The sequence below is a fragment of the Triturus cristatus genome, chromosome 2_1, assembly GCF_964204655.1.
Source record: "Triturus cristatus chromosome 2_1, aTriCri1.1, whole genome shotgun sequence".
Lineage (NCBI taxonomy): Eukaryota > Metazoa > Chordata > Amphibia > Caudata > Salamandridae > Triturus > Triturus cristatus.
Genome location: NC_140581.1, coordinates 276,901,225 through 276,928,296, shown reverse-complemented (window position 1 = coordinate 276,928,296; position 27,072 = coordinate 276,901,225). Strand labels below are relative to the sequence as shown.

Sequence of the window (27,072 nt, the reverse complement as noted above, 5' to 3'; positions counted from 1 at the left end):
GTGTGAACCCTCTGATCCCAGTGGGCCCAGTATCATGGCTCCCTCTCCAACTCCATTTAGATTTCAAAGGAAACAGCACAGTTTGTGCTACAGCAGTTGATGGGATACCAACTTGACCTGTGGCAGGCCACACTCCCTCCCACACCCAGAGCTAAGGGTGGTGATAGGTATATTGCTCTTTAGTTGGGGGTGCATTTGGGAGAGGTGTAGAGATCAGAGGCCTCGGGTTTCTGGCAGGTAGCCGCCTCCAAATCAACCGGTTTAAGCTTTAAGTGTTTGTCTGGCCCTTAAATCGTTTCTGCCATCCATCAAAGGGAAGCTGGTTCAAGTACTCATGGACAGCATTACTCCGATGTGGTACTGCAGCATGCAGGGTGAAGTAGTGTCCTGGATCCTGTGGCAGGAGACCCCAAACCTCTGGAGGTGACTGGACCAGCAGGACGTATTCTTGCTCGCCAACCACTTGACAGGATCTCTGACTGCCAGAGCAGATGAACTAAGCAGGCATCATCTGGTAGATCATGTGTGGCGTTTCCACCCATAGGTAGTGCAGGGATCCTTGATTAGTGAAGAACCATCTAGCTCAGTGGTTCCCAAACTGTGTGCCGTGGCTCCCTGGGGAGCCATCAAACTTAGCCAGGGGAGCCGCGCACCAAGCACTTTAATGCATTTAATGTTGAAGGGTCTGTTGGCTTCAGTTAAACTAATTAGACTTAAACGCATGATGTCGATGATTTGTAAGTGACATGCCTAAAGCTGTAAATGTAGTGCTTAATTAATGACATGTCGAGGGATATGACTTCCATATTTCACTGGATCCCCACGTTCCAACACTCCCAAAGTAAGCGGACGATGCCTGATTAATTTTGTTAGACTCGTTAATAGTTTCGTTTTTTTCTAAATGCATTTTACACCAATGCAAGTTATCAGGAAAGTTTAATTGTCTTGTTTATTAAACACACTAAGTCTTATTATGTATTGACATTTGTACTTGAATCATAGGGTACTTCCAGTACACATTTCTTTCAGTACACACACATTTCCAGACTGGCCTGCTCTCATCCTTGAGCACAGGGAAGTAAAACACCATATCTGAAAGAAACACGTTAGTTAGATTCCTTACCTTGGAATATCCCCAGGCGTCAGGCTGGATCCGGAAAGACTTTTTGTCAGCAATATCCTTGCGCGTCGCTAGGTGTCGGCTGCGGCTCCGCGTCCGTCGTCGGCGTCGTGATCGCCGGGATGACGTCGTCGGAGTACTTCGACGCCGCCCTCGCGCGCTGACGTCAGTTCTTCTTTATTCCGCGCCAGGAAGCGCAGATCTGGGAAGTGCATACCCTTTAGTCACTTTTAGACTAAACTTTTTGAACTTTTTTGGTTCATTTTTCAAGTCGACCTCGACTCCTGGTGCCGGTAGGGATGCCCCGTGTCAAGCCGTGCGACGCCTGTCACCGACTGATGACGGTTACGGATCACCACTGTCGGTGTCTCTACTGCCTTGGGGCCGACCATGATGCCGAGTCGTGCAACGACTGCCGGGCCTTGACCTCGAAGGCTAGGCGGGAGCGGTCCCGCAAGCTCCTCGAGGTCCGGCAGTCGGCTCCGGAGCCGCAGCCATCACCGTTCGTTGGGTTCGAAGTCCTCGCATTCAGGTAAGTCGAGGCACAGTAAGAAGAAGTCGAAGAAATGACATTGCTCTTCTGACTCCCCACGCCGGTAGCACGACTCTTCTGAGGGTTCGGGTGGCACCACCCACGCAGCTCCGTCAGAGCCGCAGGAGTCGCATCCGGCCCCATACCCTCCGGTCCTTGGGCCTAATGCGACTCCGGGCGAGATTCGGGACTTCCTCGTGACCATGAGGAGTCTTGCTCCTCCGTCAAGGCCTGCCGGCGCGCCTTCGGGACCCGCAGGTCCGACTGGGAGGCCTAGCGAGCCGGGAGCTCCGGCGCCATCGTCGACTTCGACGCCCCAGGCCCCCGTGGGATCCAGACCTGGATCCCGGTCGACGCTGGTTTACCTTACGACCCCTCCGCCGGCGCCGACCCCTATGGTGCCGCCTCTGGCGCCGTCTTCGGACGACGTCGTCCCCAGTTTTAGCCCCGGTCCGGGTCCGGAGTTGGATGGATTGGATTCATCTACCGCCCGGCTCCATCCTTTCAACCTGTCTACCAGGAGTCAGATGACGGGGACGACTGGGAGGGGTCTGAGGACCCTTTGGCACAGCAGTGCCAGTTTGATCAGGACTGGGCAGAAGAGCTGGGGGATGCCAGTGGTCTCGACACCTCCCCTGACACTGGCTTCATCTCTCCTCCCTCCGTGGCTACGGAGGCGGGTGCAACTTATTCTGTGGTGCTGCGCAGGGCAGCCGAAGCCCTTCATCTGGAGCTCCCTGCAGCAGCCTTGAGGACTAACCTCCTCACTGAAGTGCTTCAACCACCAGTAAGCTCTTCGGAGCCTCTACTACAGTTCAATGAAGCACTGACTGACATTCTGATGGGCACCTGGTCCAAGCCCTCCACAGTCACTTCTGTGGACCGGAACGTGGGCCAGCGCAACCGCCCTGCACTGGGCGACCCCAGCTTTCTGTCGGTGCACCCCACCCCTGAGAGCCTGGTTATCCATTCCTCTACTTCTAGACCGCCTTCCCGTCCGCTCCTCCGATCGGTAATCCACAAGGTTGGAACAGTTTGGGAAGAGACTCTTTTTCTCCCTCAGTTTGGGGTTGCGGTCCATTAATACTGCGTGCCTTTTGGACCGTTACACTCACTCCTTGTGGGATACGGTGGCGGACGTCCTGCCCCAGTGTCCGGAGGAGGCCCGGACACGGCTCGCCCAGGCTCTTGCTGAGGGGCGGGATGCAGCACAGTACTCGATTCGATGTGGGCTTGACACCACGGACTCGCTAGGTAGGGCGATTGAGACGACGGTGGCGATTCGTCGCCACGCCTGGCTGAGATCCCCGAATTTCTCCGGGGATGTCCAGAGCACCCTCATGGACATGCCCTTCGATGGCCGTCGCCTTTTTGGCGACAAAGCGGATAGTGCGCTGGAGCGCTTTAAGGTCTCCAGGGATACGGCCAAGTCCTTGGGCCTCTCGACCCCGCGCCTGCAAACTTCTGCTTTTCGCCCCTTTCGTGGCCAAGGAAGGGGCACCCCCACACGTCTGTCTAGCCACAGGCCGCAGAACCTGCCTCAACGCGGTCATGGATTCCGCCGAGGCAGAGCAGGGGGACAGAGAGCGTGTCAGCCCTCATTTGCCCCAGCAGCATCTGCCTCAAAGCCTTCCTAGTCCGACCTTTCAGGCCCATTCCACGCCAGTGGGAGGCAGAGTTTGCCATCACCTGCTCCACTGGCGTACCATCACGTCGTACAGGTGGGTGCTGCAAATCGTCCGAAGGGGCTACTCCCTCCCCTTTGAGGCGACCCCTCCAGCCATGCCACCGCAGAACCACCGCATGTCGGGGGACCACTTGCAACTTCTGCAGGAGGAAGTTATGGCCCTCTTGGCCAAGGGGCCCATCGAGCACATTCCTGGCCCAGAAGTAGGCCGGGTTGTTACTCCCACTACTTTCTGGTTCCCAAGAAGGGCAAAGGGGGCCTACGTCCTATCTTGGACATCAGGAGCATCAATGCCTTTCTTCGGAAGGAGAAGTTCAAGATGCTCACCTTAGCTCAGGTTCTGGCTGGCCTAGACCCTGGAGACTGGATGGTAGCGTTGGACTTGCAGGACGCATATTTCCACATCCCCGTCCTGCCTGCCCACCGGCGTTACCTGCGGTTTACGGTAGGCCACGAGCACTTTGTTTTACCGTGCTCCCCTTCGGCCTCACCAGTGCCCCTCGGGTGTTCACGAAAGTGATGGCGGTGGTCGCAGCTCATCTGCGCAGATTAGGGGTTCCAGTCTTCCCCTATCTCGATGACTGGTTGTTGAAGGCGGGCTCGCACCAGGCAGTCGTCTCCCACCTCCAGACTAAGGCCGACCTCCTGCATTTGCTGGGGTTCTCCCATCAACGTGCCAAAGTCGCATCTGAGTCCCTCCCAGAAGATTCTTTTAATTGGAGCGGTTCTGGATTTGGCGCTGTTTCGGGTCTATCCTCCGGAACAGCGAGTTCGGGATATTCAGGCTCTGATTCCGATCTTTCAGTCTTTATCCTGAGTTTCGGTTAGGTTGGTGTTGCGGCTGCTGGGTCTGATGGCCTCCTGCATCCTGCTGGTACATCACGCCAGGTGGCGGATGCGGGCTCTGCAGTGGGACCTGAAGTTCCAGTGGGCTCAACATCGGGGCAACCTGTCCTACCACGTCCTGATCTCGGAGCGCACTGCAAGACAGTTGCAGTAGTGGCTCACGGACCGCGATTGGGTCAGTGGCAGATCCCTCTCCCTACCCCAACCGGAGCTTGTAGTGGTGACGGATGCGTCCCTCCTGGGATGGGGGGCCTCATGGGAGAGGCGGAGATCAGAGCCCTCTGGTCTCCGGCGGAGTCCCGGCTCCATATCAACCTATTGGAGCTGAGGGCGATCCGGCTTGCACTGAAGACATTCCTTCCCTCTGTTCGGGGAAGTGAGGTGCCGGTGTTCACGGACAACACCACCGCCATGTGGTATTGCAACAAACAGGGCGGGGTGGGGTTGTGGACCCTTTGTCAGGAGGCTCTGCGCCTCTGGACATGGCTGGAACATCAGGGCATCACCCTGGTGGTTCAACACCTGGCGGGCTCTCTGAACGCCAGGGTGGACGAACTCAGCCGCCGGTGCATGATGGATCACGAATGGCGTCTGAACTCGGACGTGGCGCAAGGCCTCTTTCGGCAGTGGGGAGAGCCTTGGTTAGATCTATTCACCACCGAAGAGAACGCGCAATTTCATCAGTTCTGCGCATTGGAATTTCCAAGGCGGCACTCGCTCGGAGACGCTTTTCGTCGCGAATGGAGTTGCGGTCTGTTGTACGCCTTTCCACCTATACCACTGCTGCCCAGAGTGCTGAAGAAGATCAGGCGCGACCGGGCCCAAGTCATCCTTGTGGCTCCAGATTGGGCACGAAGTTACTGGTTTCCTGATCTACTCAGTCTGTCAATCGATCCCCCGATTCGACTGGCTCTTCAGGAGGACCTTCTGTCGCAGCAGCAGGGGACAGTCCTCCACCCGAACCTGTCCAGCCTCCACCTCCATGAGTGGAGATTGAGCAGCGACAGTTGATGCCATTTGACTTGCCTCCTGAAGTCTGTGATGTCATTCTGGCAGCCAGGCGTCCCTCCACTAAAACGGTATACGCCTGCAGGTGGAACAAATTTGTGGCATGGTGCACAGCAAAGGCTGTGGATCCCCTTTCCGCCCCTCTTTCTGAAGTTCTCCTCTTTCTTCTTTCCCTGGCCCAGCAGGGCTCTGTTCTGGGCACCCTCAAGGGATATCTTTCAGCTGTTTCTGCCTTCTTAGGGCTTCCTGATCATCCTTCTCTTTTCAAGTCCCCTGTTGTTGCTAGATTCTTTAAAGGCATTACTCACATGTTTCCTCCTGTCCCTTTCGTAATGCCTCAGTGGGACTTGAACCTGGTGTTAACCTATCTGATGTGCGCTCCTTTTGAGTCACTTCATAATTGCCCTCTTCGTCTCTGACTCTTAAGACTGCTTTCCTGGTTGCCATCACCTCTGACAGAAGAGTGAGTGAGCTCCAGGCTCTTTCTTCTAAACCTCCTCTCCTCTCTGTCCATCCGGAAAGGTTGTTCTCAGGACTCGTCCTTCCTTTCTCCCTAAGGTGGTTACTGCCTTTCACATCGGCCAGTCTATTACATTGCCCACCTTCTTTCCGCCTCTGCATCCCTCGAAAGACGAAGAGAGGCTCCACCGTCTGGACCCAAAACGTGCGCTCTCCTTCTATCTGGACCGCACGAAACAGTTCCGGGTGGACGACCAACTCTTCGTTGGCCAGGTGGGCGCTAAGAGGGGCGGGCAGTGCACAAGCAGACCATCTCTTGGTGGGTCGTTTTGTGCATTTAGGCCTGTTATTCCTTGGCTGAGATAGAACCGCCTGTGGGGCTGAGGGCTCATTTCACTCGGGCCAAAGCGGCTACTACTGACCTGGGACGGGGAGTCACTCTGCAGGACATTTGTCAGGCAGCAACGTGGGCCTCGCTGCACACGTTTGCTAAGCATTACTGCCTGGACAGCCAAGTCCGGAGAGACGGCTTCTTTGGCCGTTCCGTTCTCCAGGACTTCCTGGTGTGATCTTGGTTCGCAGACCCACCACCGGGGTTGGTATTGCTGGGGTATCTATTCTAAGGTAAGGAATCTAACTAACGTGTTTCTTTCAGATGAACAAGTTACTTATCTTCGGTAACGATATATCTGTAAGAAACAGTTAGTTAGATTCCTTACCGCCCCACCAATCCTCCCCGTTCTGCGAACTGATATCTAGGGTTAAGGTTATCCCTTTCAGGGCCCTAGATTCATGGCACCAGTGTCGTTTTCTTGCATGGCTCTGCGTTCCTGGCGCGGAAAGCTATGTACAAGAGCTGACGTCAGCGCGCGAGGGCGGCGTCTAAGTACTCCGACGATCATGATGCCGACGACGGACGCGGAGCCGCAGACGACGCCTAGCGACGCGCAAGGGTATTGCTGATGAAAAATCTTTCCCAGATCCAGCCTGACGCATGGGGATATTCTAAGGTAAGGAATCTAACTAACTAATGTTTCTTACAGATATATCATTACCGAAGGTAAGTCACTTGTTCATACGGCATAATGCCAACATTTGGAAGCAAGAAAGAGGGACGTTAAGAAAAACAATTTGAGGAATTTATATGACTTTTATTGATTTGGAGGCAATTTTAGGGAGGAGACAGTAAAATTAAAGCTTTATGTGGTTTAAAAAATCGTGGGTCACCCTGCCAAGACAGGTGTGGTGGTACGTGGGACATAGGTAGAAATAGAAGTGCATGCAAATATTCTTCAAGTGCATTGGGGCCTACATGCATATGGGTGCTATCTAGCACTGTAATTGGGATACAAATGTTTGAGAGGTACTCTAAAAATGGCATGGGCAAAGAAGTGTAACTAGGAATATTTTATTTCAGGCACCGCCTTAGAAATACAAAACACCCTGTGTATATGATTATAATACCTTTATCTGCTTCATCTCAATTATTTTCAGGGAGAAAAATGCAAGTACTCCCGAGGCGGGCTTACATTCCCCCCACCCTCCTAAAAAAAAAATAACAGTGGGGAGCCACGGGCAGTGGCAAAAGAGTCAAGGGAGCCGCAGGTCGAAAAAGTTTGGATCCAGTGATCTAGCTAGATCTGTTTACCATCAAGAATGCAGAGTCTGCAATTTTGTGAGCTGAGGTTTCCTCTAAGGTATTCTTTTACAGACTCATTCTGGCTGGAATGGAACAAGGGGCTCCAGTATGCATTCTTAAAATCAATACATACTGGGCCGGAGTCATTCTAATTGCCCTGAACTGGCTAGGAAAGTGTGGTACCCAGAGGTTCTGAACATAAGTTGTTTTTCCTCTGATTAGGCTACCACTTTCTATTTCAGCAGCAGGGCACGATTCGCCATTGAAATCTCCACGACCTTCACCTCCATACGTGAAGATTGAACAGAGGCACCTGACTGTGTTTCTACAAAGTCCATCTATATGGTGTGCCGGAAGATATTTGTTGCATGGGATGGTGCCTGAAATATCCACTCTTTTCAAGCCAGACGATGTCCATTGGTTTGTTCTTTCTCTATTCCAGCAAGGTCTTGCAGTAGGTACCGTGAATGGTTGTCTTTCAACCTTTCTGTGCTTACCTGACCAACTGTTCTCATTTAACTCACCATTTATGATACGTTTTAGATTTTTTTTTAATTGTTTCCCCCACCGTTTGTGATACCACAGGGGCCTGAATCTGGTCCTGAATCTTTTTATGTCCACGCCCTTTGAGCCTCTGCACAGCCGCTCATTTAGGCACTTAATTTTGAAGACAGTCTTTCTCATTGCCATCATGTTGTCATGCCACATGAGTGAACTGAAGGTGTTGTCAGTTCAGCCGGTCAAGTTGTTGCTCAGGACTTCCTTTCCAGTGTCATGACACCCACGTTAGCCAGTTGATTACTCTGCCAACATGCCCATACCTGGGTCCCTTGCTCACTTTGCCACTGGATTCAAGCTAGCCTGGCTGATGAGGGGTGTTACCCCGAAGCCGGTCCCAGGATGCTTGTTTCCGGTTCAGGGAAGACCTGGTTTGGCAGTTCAGGCTGGACTGTTCCCATGAGGCACAGGGTCATGACTGATTTGCATACAGCTGGGTCTGAACTGAGGTGGCGAAGTGAGCTAAAGAACGAGGATGGATTCAAATCAGATCTGTGACTGGGGGTGAGTGTCTGGAAAGTTTCAGCGCTCCGTCCGTCATCTCCTTGTGTTTTCTTTGTTCGCCCTAAGTTGGCAGGGTATGCCCAGATGTGGGTCCATTGCTCACTTTGCCACTGGATTCAAGCTAGCCTGGCTGATGAGGGGTATTACCCCGAAACCGGTCCCAAAATGCTTGTTTCCGGTTCAGGGAAGACCTAGCTTGGCAGTTCGGGGTGGACTGTTCCCATGAGGCACAGGGTCAAAACTGATTTGCATATAGCTGGGCCTGAACTGAGGTGGCGAACTGAGCTAAAGAACGAGGATGGATTCAACCCAGATCCGTGACTGGGGGTGAGTGTCTGGAAAGTTTCAGCGCTCCATCCGTCATCTCCTTGTGTTTGCTTTGTTCGCCCTAAGTTGGCAGGGTATGCCCAGACGTGGGTCCCATGCTCACTTTGCCACTGGATTCAAGCTAGCCTGGCTGATGAGCGGTGTTACCCCGAAACCGGTCCCAGGATGCTTGTTTCCATTTCAGAGAAAATCTGGCTTGGCAGTTCAGGCTGGACTGTTCCCATGAGGCACAGAGTCAAAACTGATTTGCATATAGCTGGGTCTGAACTGAGGTGGCGAAGTGCGCTAAAGAACGAGGATGGATTCAACCCAGATCTGAGACTGGGGGTGAGTGTCTGGAAAGTTTCAGTGCTCTGTCCATCATCTCCTTGTGTCTGCAACATTCTTTGCTCAGCCTTAGCCCTCGAAGAAGAGACTCCATCACCTTTATCCGAAGAGGGCATTATGATTTTACATTGCCTGCACAAAGGGCTGTCCAGTAGATGATCAGCTCTTTGTCAGATTTTCAGGTATAAAGAAAGGTAATATGGTGCCAAAGAGGACCCTGTCCAAGTGATAGTCTTCTTAATGAAGATATGCTACACACTGGCCAAGACTCAGCCCCCGGAAGGTCTGAGGGCCTATTTCACCTGGGTCATGGCCGCTAAAGTAGCATTGGCATGAGAAGTGCTCTGTCAGACTGTGATGTGTCAGTAGATGCAATCATAAAACATTAATACGTTTATAGGTCTCGCAGGAAGGTCCAATTACCCGCTCGGTTCTGCAGGACTTTTTGGTTTGAGTACATTCCCTAGATCCTCCATCTTGGAGAGGCACTGCTATGGTATGTATTCTTAAGGTGAGCAATCTATGGTTAGAATGAATTATCTGTCAGAAAAGCAAAGTATTTACCTTTGAGAATTCTCTCTCTGGTGTATACTCTAACTGTAAATCTCTCACTGAAATCTCACCTCCCCTTTCCCTGGAGTGTCCTTAATGCCAACTAAAAATGTCCCACATTTAGAGATCAGCACACTGTCACATGTAATTGGTTCTGTGCTACACATCTGACGGTGTGGAATGAAAAAGATGAATGAAACTGATGACAGCGCAGTTCGGTGGTGCTTAGATATGGCTCTGTTTTGTCACTTTCATTGTGATTTGGAGCCACTGAGGAGCTGCATTATGCCACCTACTGGCGCACAGGAGCTCTGCTGGGGAAAGTCCCTGGATCCTTTGATATTGGGAATATTCTACAGGTGAGAAATATGTGATTATAGTTTATAGTATATGTATTTATAGAATGCACCAGAAAGAGTGTTATTGAATGTAAGTAACTTGTTCATTACTTACATTTGTTAGCACTCTTTCTGGTGATTACTGTGAGAAGTTGGCCTGATATATAATGTCACTAGTTCTAGTGTACACCTTGTATCAGTCCAAACAACCCTTATGGTGATTGGTTGTAAAGTCAACCTTATAGACCAGCTATCCTAGTGGTAGCATGGACAAGAGCAGTCTTAGGCTAAACTCTGAATGGCATGTGAAGCCAGCTGTTATACCATATGTAATCCCTTGAATACCAAATGAAAGGACACCACAACAGATATATATATAAAATAAAGTGTATTTATTCTAGTCAAATCCTCAGCACTCTTTATGAGATTCGAGGTAAGTACAACACAGTCTTATTCAAGCATACATTAAGTCACACAGGTAAGTAATACAGTTAGGCCCTAGGGGCCACGCAAACCATATACTAAGTAAGTGGTATAAGGACCACTGTCACGGAAATAAGATAGGCCTAGGCCTAGGGAATCGCTGGGGCTACAATATACTACCCAAGGTTAGGAAGTGGGAGGCCCACGGGATTCAGGTGCAGAGTGGAAACACTCACGCGTAATGCGTATAATCGATAGAAATAGTACAGTTTCAGAAATAAGCAGTTTTAGGACACTTCTGGTATAGCTAGAAAGTCGAGACTCGGAAACTAGACCCTAGGATAGTCAATACCCTTGTGAGCACCGGAGTACCCAAGTTACCTAGCCCACGGGCTGCGGGTGCATAGGTGTGAACTTGCGTCGGGTTTCGTCGTGGACTTCTATGGATGCCTGAAGGAAAGTTGCTGACAGGCAGTCAGTGAAGAGTGTCCGGTGGATCCCAAGGCTGGGATCAAGAAGGAAGGATACCTGCAAGCAGAAGGGACAGAGTCTGGGTCACGAGCCAGTGACCACGTGGAACCAGGAAGGAACCAGGCGATGTCGGGAGATTGCAGGTGAAGCGGTGAAGCTTGTCGCAGCAGCCACGGGTACCAGGAGACTTCGAGGACGACCAGGACCAGGAGATGAACTGTCCCACGAAGGCTCGTGCTGTCGGCGGCGTCGAAGTAGAACTAGGACTCACCAAGCCTTGGCAAGCGGAACCCACGAAGAATGGAGGACTTGCTTCTGGTGCAGACCAGGAAGGTCTGGGGTGCTTCTCTTTTGCAGAGGAGCAGGAGCCAGTCTGGAGGAGCCCAACCAGCAGTGGAAAATCGAAGGTGTGTCGTCGCAAAGGTTACTAGCCAACGGGCAAGCAACCGGACAGACGCGGCAAGCAGGAAAATGCAGAAGGGCCCCACGCAGGACTCGTGGAGTGTGGGTGGCTGATCTTCGGTGCAGATGGTGCTTGGGGTTGGGGCTTCTCAATCCCCGGTGCACAACTTCGAGGGTTCCTCAGAAGCTGCGCTGGAAGATACTTCCCAGGTAGCCGGTCCCACGTCTCTCGTCGCCTCCACGGATCTCAGCTCGGCTGTGGATGTGGATCAGGGTCGGAGAAGTCTGGAAGTCAAGGCTCTGGTCAGGCTCTGCAGTCGGTCCCTCGTAGAACTTCAGCAAAGCAAAGGGTTAGTCTCTTGATGGTGCCTTTTCGCACAGGGTGACCCCTCCTTGGCCACAAGGGAGATTCTTCAGTCTTCTTCTTTCGTCGAATGTCGAAGGTCCAGAGTTTCTGTTCAAGTTGCAGGTTCAGGATAATCTAATTTCCTGGGGCCCAGCTACCACACTTATACTAATCTGGGGGGCTGGGTTGCCTGCTAGGTCACGCCTTATGGGTGGGACCTGGGAGGGGGGTGGTTACACCCCCTTCCCTTTGTCCAGTTTCGCGCCAGGACTGGGGCTGGAGTGCCCCAGCGCCGGTTTGAACTGGACTATGCATGGGACACCTTGTGTGCCCCAGGCAGTGTCTAGTTTCTTTCATCCCTCCCTGCCCCAATACACTAAGGCCTGTCTGGGGTGGTGCTCGCACCTCCCAAGGCAGGAAACCTATTGTCCAAGCCTCCCGTGTCGGGATCACTCCCAGCAGCAGGAGGTCAGACTTGTGTCGTGGCAGCAGCATCCATTTTGTGATGCTGGGGCTCTGGTTAACTTTAACCGGGTAAGTAGGTTTCAACATGTCTTCTCTCTCTAGAAGGGAGGGATAATATCCTCATCCCCAGAAATGGGATGGGGGTATTATTCCAAAGTGTTAGACACCTTACACGACATGTTTTGATAAAGCCAAACCATAGTTACCATAACCGTTTAAGATTATAAGGCACTTTAAGAGTATATGGTAGGCTATATCATAGAACAGCTATAAGGACATGGTTCCGAAAGCTGCAGACAGGCTCAGCTCAGGCTAGAGCACTATCTCACATGTTACCAAGCACTCTGCCTCCAGGATTGTTAAGGCCTGCCATAGGAGTGGCTGATAGGTACACATGTGTCTATATATAAGGTAGGTATAGGAATACTACACCTAAGCAAGGGGTGATTACACGACCTTGCCCCAGCTGAGTGATCAGCCAGTTGTGTCATAAGGGAAGGCCAGGCCAGGGGTGCCATAATACATGCTGCAGCCCCTGGTAGGCCTAGGGTACACCTATGCCCTGGGTACCTAAGGTACACTGTACAGGGGCCAATAAGGTGATCCTATCCAATGAGGTTATGCACCTAAAGTACATAGTATTAATTTAGAGAGAGAACAGCAGGGCTGTGGGTCTGATTAGCAGGCCCACAGCCACATCTAAGTCGAAAACCAGTAAAGCAAAAGCAAAAGGTGGGGGTGAACATAGAAAGCAGACCCTACTCTCCTACAATTACTTATCTGTAAAAGTGATTTACTGGCATCTTTTCAGATTCAGATGCAACTTTGTGGTCCTCTTTAGTGAGTTGTTAACTCAGTAATTGCTGCATGCTCGTTTATGCCTCTGAGATAGTGAGCTGCAAGATGGCCGTGTCATCGCTGGGCAGGGAGGTTTGGGTATGAAAGCCCTAAACTGACTGAAACCCAAATTTGACTTACACAATATACCAGGTTACATGCTTATTTTTAATGGATAATTTCCTCTTGCCACAGGCAAATATTTAAATAGCATCTGAATCTATGAATAATACCAGTGCTGGGGGATCACCTTTATTCTTCTTTGTAGAGTTGCAAAAGCACCTCTTTGCCCACTGCTTGGTGATTGTTTCGATAGCAAAACTTTCAATACTAAAGGAAAATAAGCTACTTACTGGTGGCTACTTCTAACCAGAGATTCCTCACCTTTAGAATATCTCCATATGCAGACTGGATCCAGAAGATTTTTCATCTTAGCTCCTCTGCACTAGTCTGCCCCCGTTGGGACTGCTAGAACCACAGATAGGTACCTAACATCAGTTATTTTTTTCTGCACCTTGGTTCACAAATCCACAGCTAGCTCCTTTTCTTTTCTCGTCAATCAACACAATTTTTATCCATATGCATTCCATTTTGTAAGCGAACATGACCTCTCCTAAAACTAAACAGTTCAAGCCTTGTTGAGTCTCTTGTAAGCAAATGTCTGTGACAGATCCCACGACTCCAAGCTATGTTGGAAGTGTGCCCTGAAGGGCCCAAAAGTGATCCCCTGACTGCAAAGTCAAGTTGTACATTGTCAAACACCATAAGGCCTGTTCCTGCTCACAGTCGAGGAAACAGACTTGTTTCCGTGCTTGCAGATAGTCCTGCAACAGGTGCTCATCATGATCTAAGTCTTTGGGTAAGTCCAGATTAAAAAAGAAGGGTAAGAAGTCGAAGCAGGCTTAGTCCCAGCCTCACCACTCTCCAGATGAGAACTCGCAAATACTCCAAGGTGCCACAAAGTTTTGCCCCTGGTCCTCTACTAAGGAGATGATTCCACAGCTAGTCCTGATGCACCTCAAATTTCTGGGTCTGTCGGCGATACCACAACACATTGAGGTGTCCAAAGATGCCATGCTCCGCATCTTTGGCAGCCGGCTTGCAACCTTTAGGGCGCCTTCCAGTGCCACGGATCTGCTGAGGCCTCCAATCAGGTTACCTTCAGTGGGTCCACCCTCTGCACCATCTGTGCCTCCCGATCCTGCTTTGGGTTAAGCACAGGCTTCGTAGCTGACTCCACACCCGCCACCACAGTTAAATGAACCTACAAGAGGCCAGTGAGCTGAGGACTCCCCCTGACATGGGACCGATCTCACACATTGACTCTTCCATGGAGCAATCTACTTCATTGGTCATCAGACTGGAAGTTGAAGTTTTTAATCTATGATTACCTTCTGTTGAGGTAAAAATCAATGTCCTCGCAGAGGTGTTACAGTCCAGACAATCTTTAGAATCTTTACTGCCCTTCAACGAGACCCTAACCAACACCTGATGGGCACTTGGAACAGACCCTGCCCTTTTCCACCAGTAAACTGGTATGTTTTCATGTTGTCACAGACCCACTCTGGGTGACTCTGCTTTTCTTATGTAGCACCCTACTACTTAGGGCCTGGTAGCACAGGCCTCAACTAGCAGGGTTAGCCCCAATTCTTTTCCAAATACCTAATTTCCTCCTCCCCCTGGACAGAGGAGTTAAATAGAATTGAGGCATTTGGAAAGAGGATATTTCCTTCTGCTAGCCTCGCCCTTCATTCTGTCAACTCCAGGTGCTTGCTAGGCAGGTACAAGCCATGTCTGATAGGACTTAGTCACTCCCATGCGTTATGGGACTAAAATCTTATGAGCAACCTTGGAAGAATTCCGCACTCACTCGGCACAGGCCATTCAAGATGGCCGAGGTGCGGCCAACTACCTTACCAGGTCAGTCCTGGATACAGTGGACAGCTTAGGCAGAGTGCTTGATAGTAGTAATCATTCCGACCCCCACTTCTCTTATTAAAGATAGTCCTAGAAGCCTGTTTCTTGCCTTTCCTTTCTGTACAATTGCATCTTACACTCTCCTCAAAGTAGCTTTCGTAGAAACATTTTATTGCAGAAGGAACAGGGTGTTTTGGACAAAGGAGCCACAGCAAGAGGTCTTCACCTAAGAGATCGGAACGGGGTGCTTCTCCCGATAATTCCTTGTCCCGGAGAAGGGCAGACCTCCCCCTTCCCAATCTAGACCTTCCACCGCCTCAGCTTCTCCATGCAAACGGACAAATTCAAGATGCTCACGCTGGGCTAGGCTCTACCTAGTCCAGGACACTGGATGATGGCTTTGGACCTGCATAACGCCTATATCCATATTCCAGTCCTGCAGGACCACAGGAACTCCCTGGGCTATGAGCATGTTCAGTTTTCCATGTATCCTTTTGACCTCACCTAGGCCCCTCCGGTGTTCACGAAGGTGATGGCGATGGTCGCTCCAATTCTTCAGAGGTTGGAGTGTCCCTACCTCGACGACTGGCTGTTGAAGGCGATCTTCACAGTCAGTTGTGGATCACCTCCAGATGACAGCAAACCTCATTACATTGCTGGGGTTCATGATCAACGTTTTCAAAGTTACACTTGACTCATCGACCAGCCAGATGACACATGCAGGCTTTTAAGTGGGATCTGATATTTCAGTGGACCGAGCTCCTAGGGAAGCACTGAGATTCCATCCCGGTGTCGGAGGAGACTACAAAATATCTGCAGTGGTGGCTACTTAACTGTAATTGGACCAGTGGTAGACCCCTCTATCTACACACACAGAGCTGATGATGGTGACAGATACGCTGCTGCTGGGCTTGGGAGGTCATCTGGGAGAAGTGGAGATCAGAGGTCTCTGGTCTCTGACGGAGACCCGCCTCCACATCAACTTTCTTGAATTGTGGGCCATTCTCTTGTTGCTGAATTGCCTTCCTGCTGTTCATCAAAGGCAGGGTGGTTCAGATCCTCATGGACAACACCACTACCACTGTGGTATTGCAAAAAGCAGGACATGTGGGGTGCTGTGCTGTGCTGCGCTGTGCCTGGTGCCCATGTGCCTCTGGAATTGGCTGGATCATCATGGCTTCTTCCTGACATTACCTCACCTGACAGGATCTTTAAATGTCAGTGTTGACAAACTCAGCCAGTGACACCTAGTAAATGACAAATGGCAGCTACACCCAGAGGTGGTGCAGGGTCTCATCCAACAAAGCGGAGAACCCTGGCGCAATCCTATCGCCACTGCCGAAAGTATGCAATTTCAACACTTTTGAGCTCTCTCTCTGAGACCAATTTCATTTAGAGTGGAGGATGGTGCTCTTGTATCCTTTTTGACCCAACCTCTCCTGCTCCAAATTCTGAAGAAGATCGGGACCAATGGGGGACAGTTGTCCTAGTGTCTCCAGCTTGTGGGAAGAGAGTGTCCTGCCTGGAATTCCTGAGCAATAGCATCTATATTCCAATCCGGCTGAGACTTTAGGAGGCACTTCTTTCACAGTAGCAAGGCAGGTTCTTAAACCCAGGCCTTCACAGTCTACAACTCGGTGTATGGAGATTGATCAGCGGCAGTTGACTACATTTGATCTTCCTCCAGAAGTAGTGGATGTCATCATGGGACCTAGACATTCTTCTACAAAATCGCTTTATATGGTCGGTATGATGAGTTTGTTGCTTTGTTTGGTACTTTTAACATGAATACATTGCATGCCAAACAGTTGGATTTTTTACTGTTAATTTGTCTTTGGCCCAGAAAGTACTTGCAGTGGCCACTGTTAAAGGTTGCCTGTGAGTACTTTTTACAGCTACCGAACCAGCTGACTTTGTTTAAATCACCTGTTGTGATGCGCCTCCTCAAAGGTTTGTCCCCCATGTTTTCCCAAAACCTTTTGTGATGCCTCAGTGTGGACCTTAATCTGGTCCTTAATTTCCTTATGTATACCTGGTTGAACCCTTACACAGCACTCCCCTGTATCTCCTGACCCTGAAGAAAATGTTCCTGATCGCAATCACTTCAGCTTGTCGCATGAGTCTCAAGTTCGTTCAGTACAGCTGCCATACACACCTTCTTTCAGGTCAGATTGGTGCTACAGACTAGAGTGGCTTTTCTGCCGAAACTTGTGCCTCTGTTTCTTTGGTCCATCACACTCTACACTTTCTTTGCTCTGCCTCACTCCTCGAAAGAGTAGGAGAGATTCCATTGTTAGATCCCAAAAGAGCACTGAGCTTTTACATCATTTGCACCAAAGACCATCAGATAAAGAATCAGCTGTTTGTAGGGTTTTCTGGGGAAAAGAAAGACATAGCAATGCAGAGGAGCATGCTATCCAGGTGAATAGTCTTCTGCATCTGCATTTAGATCTGCTACGCGTTGGCCAAAAAGCAGATCCCTGACGGATTAAGGGTTCACTCCAGAGTGTCTGACCTGGATATATGCCAGGCCTGCTAAATGGGCGTCAGTGTACACATTCACAAAGCACCACTGCTTTGACACCCAGGTCCTACAAAATGGCATTTAGACTTTTCGGTCCTGCAGGACTTTTTGTTCGGAGTCATTCCTCTGACCAACCTCTAGAGAAGGTACTGCTTTGGTATCTATTTTAAAGGTGAGGAGGTTGTAGGGCTCTTTCTATTGCTAACCACAGATTCCACATTGCCCTCCCACATCACCGTTCTGTCGATTGGACTCTTTTTCCATCTAAAAAGGTCCCAATTTAGAGATCTGTACACTGATATGAACAATTGGTCTTTGGGCTCCGTGGGCATGGACAGTGTCTAGAAAAAAACTGACATCAATGTGCTTGGATGGCACATATATGCGGTTCCAGCTGTCACTTCCAGTGTAGAGCTGCATGCTGAGAGGGTGACCAAGTTGGGATTTAGTGGTAGATCCACATGCCGGTGCTAGAATGTATTGATGAAAATAACCTGAATTGATTTTTTTAAAACAGTCCTATGGAACGGCTGTCAGTAACATGATGATTACAATTTTGTTTTTTTAAACCAAAGGATTCCCATCTTGAGTTAACCGGAGATTTAAAAAACGTACAAATGTACAGTGTATATGTCAATGTTAGAGCACTCTACTGAAAGATAAGTAACATATTTTAAGGTTGAACAGAGTGAGGTATTTCATACACCAATTTATAAGGAAACGAAACAGCGAAGAAAATGTTTCAAGTGAGTACCTTGACCATTGGAAATTCCAGTTGATACTGTGGTATGGCCAGGTTGGTGAATCTAAGAGGAAACATTTTCACCTGGAGCACCTGCTTAGCTGGTAAGTGTATACTATTTTAACTAAGTGTGAGAAAAGAGAATCAATAATCATTTTGAAAGAATCTTGCACTATGTTTGTAACATTCTGGTTTGTCTCTGTTCATTTTAGAAGATTATTCTTGTGTTTTTCTTAACCTGTTCTAATGATGCTTTAAGGCATCATTGTGAAATGACAGAAAATCTATCTAGTAATATATTCATATTTATAAAACCGTGCAAATGTGTTAATATGTCTGGTAAAAAATCATGAAATTCAGGATTGTTTCTGGATGATACTGCACTTCTGTAAATAGAGAAAGCTATATGTAAATATGATAAAGGAGACGTTGTGTATGTAACCATTTTAACTGCACATTTCTTTACATCTCACATTCCAGATCATCACTAGTCAGATAATGAAATGTTTAATTAAATTGGTAATTCGTATTTATTATCTGCTATTAGGTTATATCTCAAGTTCCGCCTTTTCAACCACCGAGACTCATACCACTTACAAATATTATTGATTATAACCAAAGTATTCCGAATAAACCTCAGCAATTGTACGGAGAGCCTATTGCTGGATCGATTCAGCTGCTGAAAGCAAACATTGAACCTTTTGAACAAAGAGACATGAAAAGAGAAAGTAGAGGACGGTAAGTAGACTACACATTTGGGGGAATTCCACTTCCCCTTATCTATAGCTTAAAATAAAAATCTATAAATCAGAAAAAGTGAGAATTATTTACTGATCAGACACATTGCTAACTTATAACCAAAGAAAAAGATGTATGTAATGGGCATTTGCAGGAACCTATATGTGGTAGGTATCTTCTGAAATAGTCTCAAAACCACCTGTTTAATGACTGTTATCTAGGCTTTGTTTGGTCTTGGAAAGGTGTTTGCACCATTGCAAGGCATGATTCCATTTTAAACATTTTGAACCAAATCACTATGTCATGTCATCAGTTGTTGTTTTCTCTGCCTTGTATTGTTTCTGTAATGTTGATCGTCAGACGTATGTCAAAGGCCAGATAGTCCTGTTTCCAGCAGACAATATTACTCTGATGGGCCACATACAGAAACAGAGAGGTACACATGATCTGCATCGGTCAAAAAGTTACAAAAAGATTTTGTACTACATAGGAAAATCTACCGCCTAGCTGAACATTTAGCAGAGGTTGACAATGACTTTGCTGATCTTCTGAGCAAGAGAGGAATCATATGAGTGGGGTATAAAGATGAAAGTAGGTGGGGCCTTCCTCAAATTTACCTCTTTGCCACAAGCAAAAACAGGAAATGCCACAGCCTTGTGTTCAAGTACTCAAACCTCCGGACCATGGGCAATGCTTTTTGGATAAAGTGGTCAGTAATATCTACTTGCCCTTTACCATCTCTCCCTCATTCCATATATGGTCAGGAAGATTAGACAAGCATCCATGATGCTAGTTGTAATTGCCTTGGTATGAACAAATAACACTGATTTTACTCTAGTACATTGAAATCTGCAACCTCTTTGATTTACTGACCCAGCAATGAGGTCAGGTTTATTACCGCTATCTTAAAGTGCTAAATAGAAATTTGGCTCCTAGTGTCTTAGAGTTTGATTTCTGGTGGATACTTCTATCTGCAGCTTTGTTACCTTTTACATAATACTAGTTGTCAGACTGGATCCAGAAAACGTCAAAGATCTCGGACACCAGTAGGGGGGTGTTAGATTCGTATCAACCCTGAAAGTAGCATAAGTAGATGTCACTGAAGCCATATAGCACCTGCCTCGGCGCCACACCATCAGTTTCGTTTTTCCATGCCTTTGAAGCAGATCCAGTATCAGTGCTACAAAGATGCTTTCCCAGAAGCACTCAGGCTTCAACCCTTCCAGGGACTGTGAAGGGCAAATATCCATCAACAACTCCCACTCTATATGTTTCTCGTGCTTGGGTTCCAGACATGACTCAAAATCCTGCTTCAACGTGAATCCCAAGGCAATTAAGGAGTGGGAGGCCAAACTTTTTGCAGCCTGTGCTTGCGATGAAGGGAAAGACCAATGTCATTTTCAGGCCCTTTCAAGGTCACTTTCTCCCACTCCTCCAGTTAACAGAAGAAGCATAAGAGACACATGAAACATTCAAAAAGTAGGTCTCATATGTGCCCTCTGACTCTCACAGGATCTTCATCCTCAGAACTAGTTAGTAGTGGTCGAGCAGTCTGACCTATTTTTTCTTAGGCACCATAATCTGAGGCGGACCTTGAGCCAGCTGGCCTTGCCCCGGCACCGATAACTGTCTACCTAATCTTCCACTACCAGGATCTGATAAAGCAGTGTTCTTCAATGATCTCTCTAATATCTTTACTGGGGTGAATTCCCTCTCTGGCACACTTTTGGGCCCCAATGCAGCCGTATGGCGTGCCAGTATTCATGCCTCTTGGCCCGTTGCCATTCTGCGCCACATTTCTACCACCAACTGTTGGCCAGGCTCCCTTCTTGCTCTTCCGGTCCGGTCTCAGGGATTTTTTTCTGTGACACCAACAGACAGGGTATTCAGAACGTTTGATGGCTTAGGACATGAAAGATTTCTTAGCTAGAAGTATGGCGTTAAAATGTTTGAACACCATTTGCCTGTTATGGAGGTATACCAGGTCCCTGATAATATCAAGGTTTCATTTTCAGATGCCATTAGAGATAACCAGAATACTTCACGCCACATCATTACTTCCAGCCTCAATACTGCAGATTCATTAGCCAATGCTATGAGGTTCTTAGTAGCGGTCCGCCGCCATGCTTGTCTTCGCACGTTGGCGTTTTCCACAAATAGAAAAGCCATCTTCATGGACCTACACTTTGATGGTGCCCAATTATTTAGTAAGCAAGCATATTCCACTCTCAAGTGATTTAAGGCCAGTAAGGCTACAGCCAGATCCTTAGGCCTCCAACACTCTCATTCTGAGCTTGATTGCAGGCATTTGCTTAGCTTTTGAGGCTTCTCTATAGAGCTCAGCTTTTGCCAAGGCTAGTTCGCCGAGAAACAGGCGCAGTAGCCACCAAACCCTCTAGTAAGTAAGATCAGAGGCAAGGAAATAGGTAAAGGCCCCTGATCCCTCCACCCAGCCTCCTCCTCTTCCTCCTCTACACCCCCAAGGAAAGCAGGCCTAGTTTGCACCTTCCAGCACACGAGGAGCCTGTAGGAGACTAGTTGTTCTCCTATCTACCAGCCTGGAAGGCAATTACTTTGGGCTAGTGGATCCTTCAGATAATAGCCTTCTACCCTTTCTACAGGCTTCTTCTTTTCTTGCCCCTTTCCCATATGGGGACCATCTTCCTATCCGGCAGAAATAAGTGGCAGCACTGTTTCTGACAGAAGCAATGGAGTTAGTGCCAGAGTAGAAGATTAGGCAACAACTTTATTCTTGATACTTCGTATGCCCAAGAAGGATGGTGATCTGTGTCTAATCCTTGGTCTCATGGTTCTGGAATTCTACCTTCGAAAGGAGAAGTTCAAGATGCTAGCCTAGCATTGGAGATGGGGTACCTAATGGTGTCACTCGACTTGCAGGATGCTTACTTACACATCCTGGTCCTGCACCAGAACTGCCTGTGGTTTGTTGTGGGGTCCACCCATTTCCAATTCAGTGCTCCCTTTGGTTTGACATTGGCAGCTCGAGTTTTCACCAAGGTGATGTCAGTGGTTGCAGCTTATTTCAGATGGTCATGTATTCCAAACCTTCTGTACTTGGACGACTGGCAGCTCAAGGCCGAGTTGCAGGAGTTGGTGATGCTTAATCTGCAGTAATGGTAACTCTATTGTTCAACCTGGGCTTTTCAATTAACAGGTCCAAATATCAGCAGGAGCCCTCTCAATGTATTCTGTTCATACGCTTGGTTCTGGACACTACCCTTCTTCATCCCTTTCCTCCTCCAGGGGGAGATCTGTCCGGCACCATTGTGGTCTCATGGGATGCTTTGGCTGATGTGCTCTTGTGTGTGAACGTGGTGAGCCTTCACCGATGGATGCCTTTCAGTTTCTTTCTAACTGTGGTAACGGTAGTGACGGATTCCTCCGGTCTAAGGTGAGGAGCACATCTTGAGGGTCTGGAGATCAGGGGTTTCTAGTCTCTGGAGGAGCTGGTGCTTCATATAAATTAGCTAGTATTAATGGCATTTTGGCTGCTACTCAAGGCCTTTCTTCCATGCATTCAAGGTCGGTCTGTTCAGCTCTTGACAGATAATACAACTGCGATGTGATATGTTAACAAAGAAGGTGGTTAGGGTCTCACCCGTCTTGCCTAGAAGCGTTGAGGCTGTGGTTTTGGGCATACTGCCAAGGGATGTGGATTACTACCAGTAGCTCGGTGGGTCTCTGAATGTCAGAACCGACAGCCTGAGTTGGTGTTATTGTGCCAATTATGAGTGGCATGTCCTGCCAGAGGTAATCTTCGCCCACTGGGGCTCTCCTTAAGACGACTTGTTCACCTCCTTGCAAAATGATCAATGCCAGCAGGTCTGTGTCCTGCAGTATCCGTTAAAGGGAGCCTTGGGGGGGCGGGGAGGGTGCATTTCAGTTGAAGTGGAACTTCAGCTGCACTACGCATTTCCCCCATATCCTTGATTTCTCGAGTTCTGAGCAAAATATGTCCGGACGACCCAAGTCATTCTCATCGCCCCAGATTGGTCAAGGAGGGTGTGGTACGCATAAATGTAATGCTTCTCCATATGTTCCTAGCTCATGCTGTCTTGCAGACTGAACCTTCTCTTCTAGTCGGAGGGAATGGTTCTTCACCCCAATCTCTGAAGCCTTAATTTTCATGCCTTGAGATTGAGCAGGCACATCTGAACTCCTTTCAGCTACCAGCGGGGGTGGTGGACTTCATATTGTCAGTGCTTTGCCACTCCACCAAGTCTGTTTACTTTGGAAGATGGAGTAACTTTGTTGCTTGCTCCATGGACAACATCTACCCCTTATGCGCTACGTTGTCCTAGCTCTTGCAGTTTGCACTTTACCTCGCCCAGTGGGGATGTGAAGAAGCACTTTTAAGGGGTATTTCAATGTGTTGTCTGCATTCCTCTGTCTTCTAGACCAACCTTTTTTGTTCAAGTTCCCAATTGTAATGCTTTTTCTGAAGGCGTTAGCAAACCTGTATCTCCCACCCACAACTCCATTTATTGTACTCCAGTGAGACTGCAACCTAGTTTTAACTTTTCTAAGGTGAACTCTGTGTGAGGCCCAGCATAATTGTCCTTTAAGAATGTTGCATTAAAGACAGTATTTTATATGGCCATTACCTCAGATGAGCAGTGAGTTGCAGGCTCTCAGCTCTCCCCCACCCTTTACCACCTTTTATTCTGATAGCCTTCATGTCAATCACACAAAGTCAGCCTCTGTCCCAGTACAACTACTACACTACTTAGGAGCCTCCATCGACACCCTGCGGGCAAAAGTGTGTCCTTCAGAGGAGAGACGCTTATCAATCCTTCAGAAGTCTCAGGCTCTAATGAAAGCTCATGATCCAATCGTGAGAACAGTATCCTCTTTCCTTGGCTCAATGGCCTCTTGCATTTTTCTTACACTGAATGCCCATCTCCACATGAGGCCTCTACAGGAATACCTCGAGGACTAGTGGGACCAACTGACAAAGCTGTCATTGGAATGGTGGTGTTCTCCACCCAGTCTTTCATCAGGAAATTCCTCCTCAAACAATAGTCACCGATGCCTCATTATTAGAATGGGGAGCCCACATGGACCACCTCCAATTTAAGGGCAACTGGTTGCAGAGAGAATCGAAATACCACATCAGTCTCCTGGAACTGCGACCAGTCCATCTTGCACTAAAGAAGTTTCATCCATCGTTGAATTCCAACTCCCTACTTGTTCAGACGGACAATATAACAAACAGGTACTACCTCAACAAGCAGGGCGGGAAGAGGTCCAGGCCCTTATCTCTAGAAGTCCAGACAATGTGGAAACGGCTTCTGGCCAGAGACCTTAAAATCCACGGCAACTCACCTTCCAGATGTAAAAAATGCTCAAGCAAATTCTCTCAGTAGACTCCTCTAAGAAAACCATGAGTGGGTCTTAAACAACAATGTCGTCCAAGACCTTTTCAAACTCTGGGGCACACCAGCGTAGACTTATTCACCACAGCAGAAAACCCAAAATGCAGAAGCTTCGCATCTAGGTACTTCCAGCCAGGGAAGCTGGAGAATGCCCTGTGGATCAACTGGTCTGGCAGATTTCTCTCCGCTTTTCCACCGATTCCCCTGATCCCAGCAGTCCTCATCAAGCTGTCCCACTCGAGAGCCAAGATGATACTTATAGCTCCGGAGTGGCCTCGTCAATGGTGGTTCACGGACCTTCTTCACCGGTCTGTCTGTCCACATCTCAAGCTGTCATGCAGACCAGACCTACTGACGAAATTCAAAGGCCAGATGGTATGCCCCAATCTCTCTTCTTTGAGTTTGGCTGCATGGCTCCTGAGCTAGTACAGTATGGACATTTGAACTTACCACAGGACTGCATGAATATCCTCAGAGAGGCAAAGGCGCCTTCCACACGTTCCGCATGTGCCTTTAAATGGAAGAGATTCTGCATATGGTGTACATTTAAGGACAAGGACCCTACCACTTGCCAAGAAGATGGCATTCTTGCATAATAACTCCATTTGGCTCAATATAGCTTGCAATTTTCTTCAATAATAGTTAACCTGGCAGCTCTTACTGCCTACAGAATATGTCCTTCACAAACCTCTTTCGTCAGCGTCCTCATCAATAAGGAGAAGATTTAAAGTTCTTTCCTCCTATTAGGCAACCTTCTCCTTCATGGGAGGTGAATGTTGTCCTTTCACGCCTTATGCAGGACCCCTTTGAGCCCATACACATAGCATTTCTCAACACCTGTCTTGGAAAAATGCTCTCCTTGTTCACATGAACCATACACAGTATTTCATTCTAGCAAAGTAGTTATAAGGACTTACCCGAAATGCCTCCCTAATGGTAATTTCAGACTTCTATGTCAACCAGACAATCTCATAACCCACTTTTTTTCAGAATGCCTCTACTTCAGCGGAAAGAACTCTCCATTCCCTTGATGTGAGTAGAGTTCTTAAATTCTGTCTGGACAAGACAAGAGACATCCGGAAATCAGAACAATTGTTTGTCAACTACGGTCCACTCCGTTCAGGCTTAGCCATCCCTAAGCAGTCCATTTCCTGATGTTTAGTCTTGTGTATTTTGCTCTGCTCAAAGCTAAGAAAACACTAGAGTGAAAGCAGCTACTGCTGCTCTGCTGCGCTATATCCCTAGTTCTGAAATTTGCACAGCAGCTTCCTGGAAATCAGTTCATACATTCGCCAAGCACTACTGCCTTGACACTGACGCTAGAGCAGATGCTCAAGTAGGTCAGGCTTCCCTTGGAAACCTATTCGCTTAAACTATCTAGTTCATCCTCGGTCTCCTCCACCGCACTATATGGGGATGGGCTTGATATTCTATTCAGCGCTTATGACTCTACATGGAAATCCACTACGAGAGAAGAAATAGTTTCTTGATTGTAATTCCAGTTCTCTCATAAGGGAATTTCCATGATAAATCATAAGCAGCCCTCCCTCCTCCCCTGTGGAATATGCAGAGTTATCCTTACAATCTACATATTTCTCACGTCGCCTTCAAAAATAACTAAAGTAACTGCCACCACCTGTTCATGATGGGATACTGGTGGTCTCTGGATTCTTAAAGGCACAGCCTCTGTTTTAGCCATTTAATGACAGCCTATGAGGCTACTCTGTCCTGCACTCCTCCTTCTCTGTCATGAAAAAGGGGTTTGTGAGGGGGATTTCTGCTGTTTGGAAAACATATTAAATTGTTCTCATATTTAATGTACAGCCCTTTTTTGACTTAATGATGAAGAATTGAGCCATTGTGGCCTATTTATATAGGCTGCATTATTTGTCTATTTGTTTAAGTGTCTTTAAGGCCTTCCTGAAGAAAGGTGAAAATCTCCACTTAAAAAGATATATTAAAGAAGTGTTCCAGGTTCCCCGCACATGGGTAGGACTATTCAACCCTTATGATTTATCATGGAAGTTCCCATACCAGAGAACTGGAGTTACAGGTAAGGCACTCTTCCTTCCTACACATCTTTGTCAAGCATTCTTGCTTGGATACTGAAGTGTATAAGGACAGCCACTTTGCCTGATCAGTCCTGCAAGATTTCCTATTCTAACCATCCATCAACCCTCCTTCCGGGCAGTGTATTGCTTTGAAAGCTATTATACAGGTGAATAATCTGCAGGTAGAAGTATCCATCAGAAGAAATTTATTTACCTTTGGTTACTATTTTTCTTTGTGGATACTCAATCTACAGATTCCTCATCCCACCCATCTCCCAGTTGATTGATGTGATATAGGGAAATGTAATATGATCTGAAATTACTTATGTAACTGGACAAATATATTGATGTCACTCTCTCCACTCACCTCAAAGGATGGAGCTAAAATTAATGGAAACGGATGTCACTATGCTGGGTTGGGCACTACATTGCTTTGATGATATCATCGGACTCCACTTCTGGTATTGATATGAAGCCAGCACTCTCTACCGGTGGGAGCTCTGAGCCTACTGGATCCAGTCTTTCATCTGGGATTATTCTACAGATGAGGACTATGCAGGTATATAGAGTATCCAAAAGAAAGATCATTCCCGCATGTAAGTAACTATTTCTTTTGAGAGATGGAGCACTTTTGTGCGCAGACAATAATGTGGATTCTTTATGAGCCCAACTATCAGAGATCCTCTAGTTTAAAGTCTATCTAGCTCAGAGGCGGTGTGCGGTAGGCATTGTAAGATTTTTTTTTTGCTGCATTGTCGGCTTTCCCCTGTCTCCCACACCAATTTACCCTGTTTACGTTCCCTATTGTTCTGAGATTCCTTAAGGGGGTTGAACAACCTGAACTCTCCAACTCCTTTTGTTAT

At 48.0% G+C, this 27,072-nt stretch overlaps 1 protein-coding gene across 3 annotated transcripts in view; it reads left to right on the top strand.

The window, feature by feature from the left end:
• CPLANE1 (ciliogenesis and planar polarity effector complex subunit 1) overlaps window positions 1-27,072 on the top strand; it is a 2,680,747-nt gene that overhangs the window by 1,516,539 nt on the left and 1,137,136 nt on the right. For all 3 annotated transcript variants that reach the window (XM_085631095.1, XM_085631092.1, XM_085631094.1), the window contains exon 35: window positions 18,572-18,762. In XM_085631095.1, coding sequence (XP_085487221.1) covers window positions 18,572-18,762 — 191 coding nt within the window. The remainder of the gene's footprint in view (window positions 1-18,571; window positions 18,763-27,072) is intronic.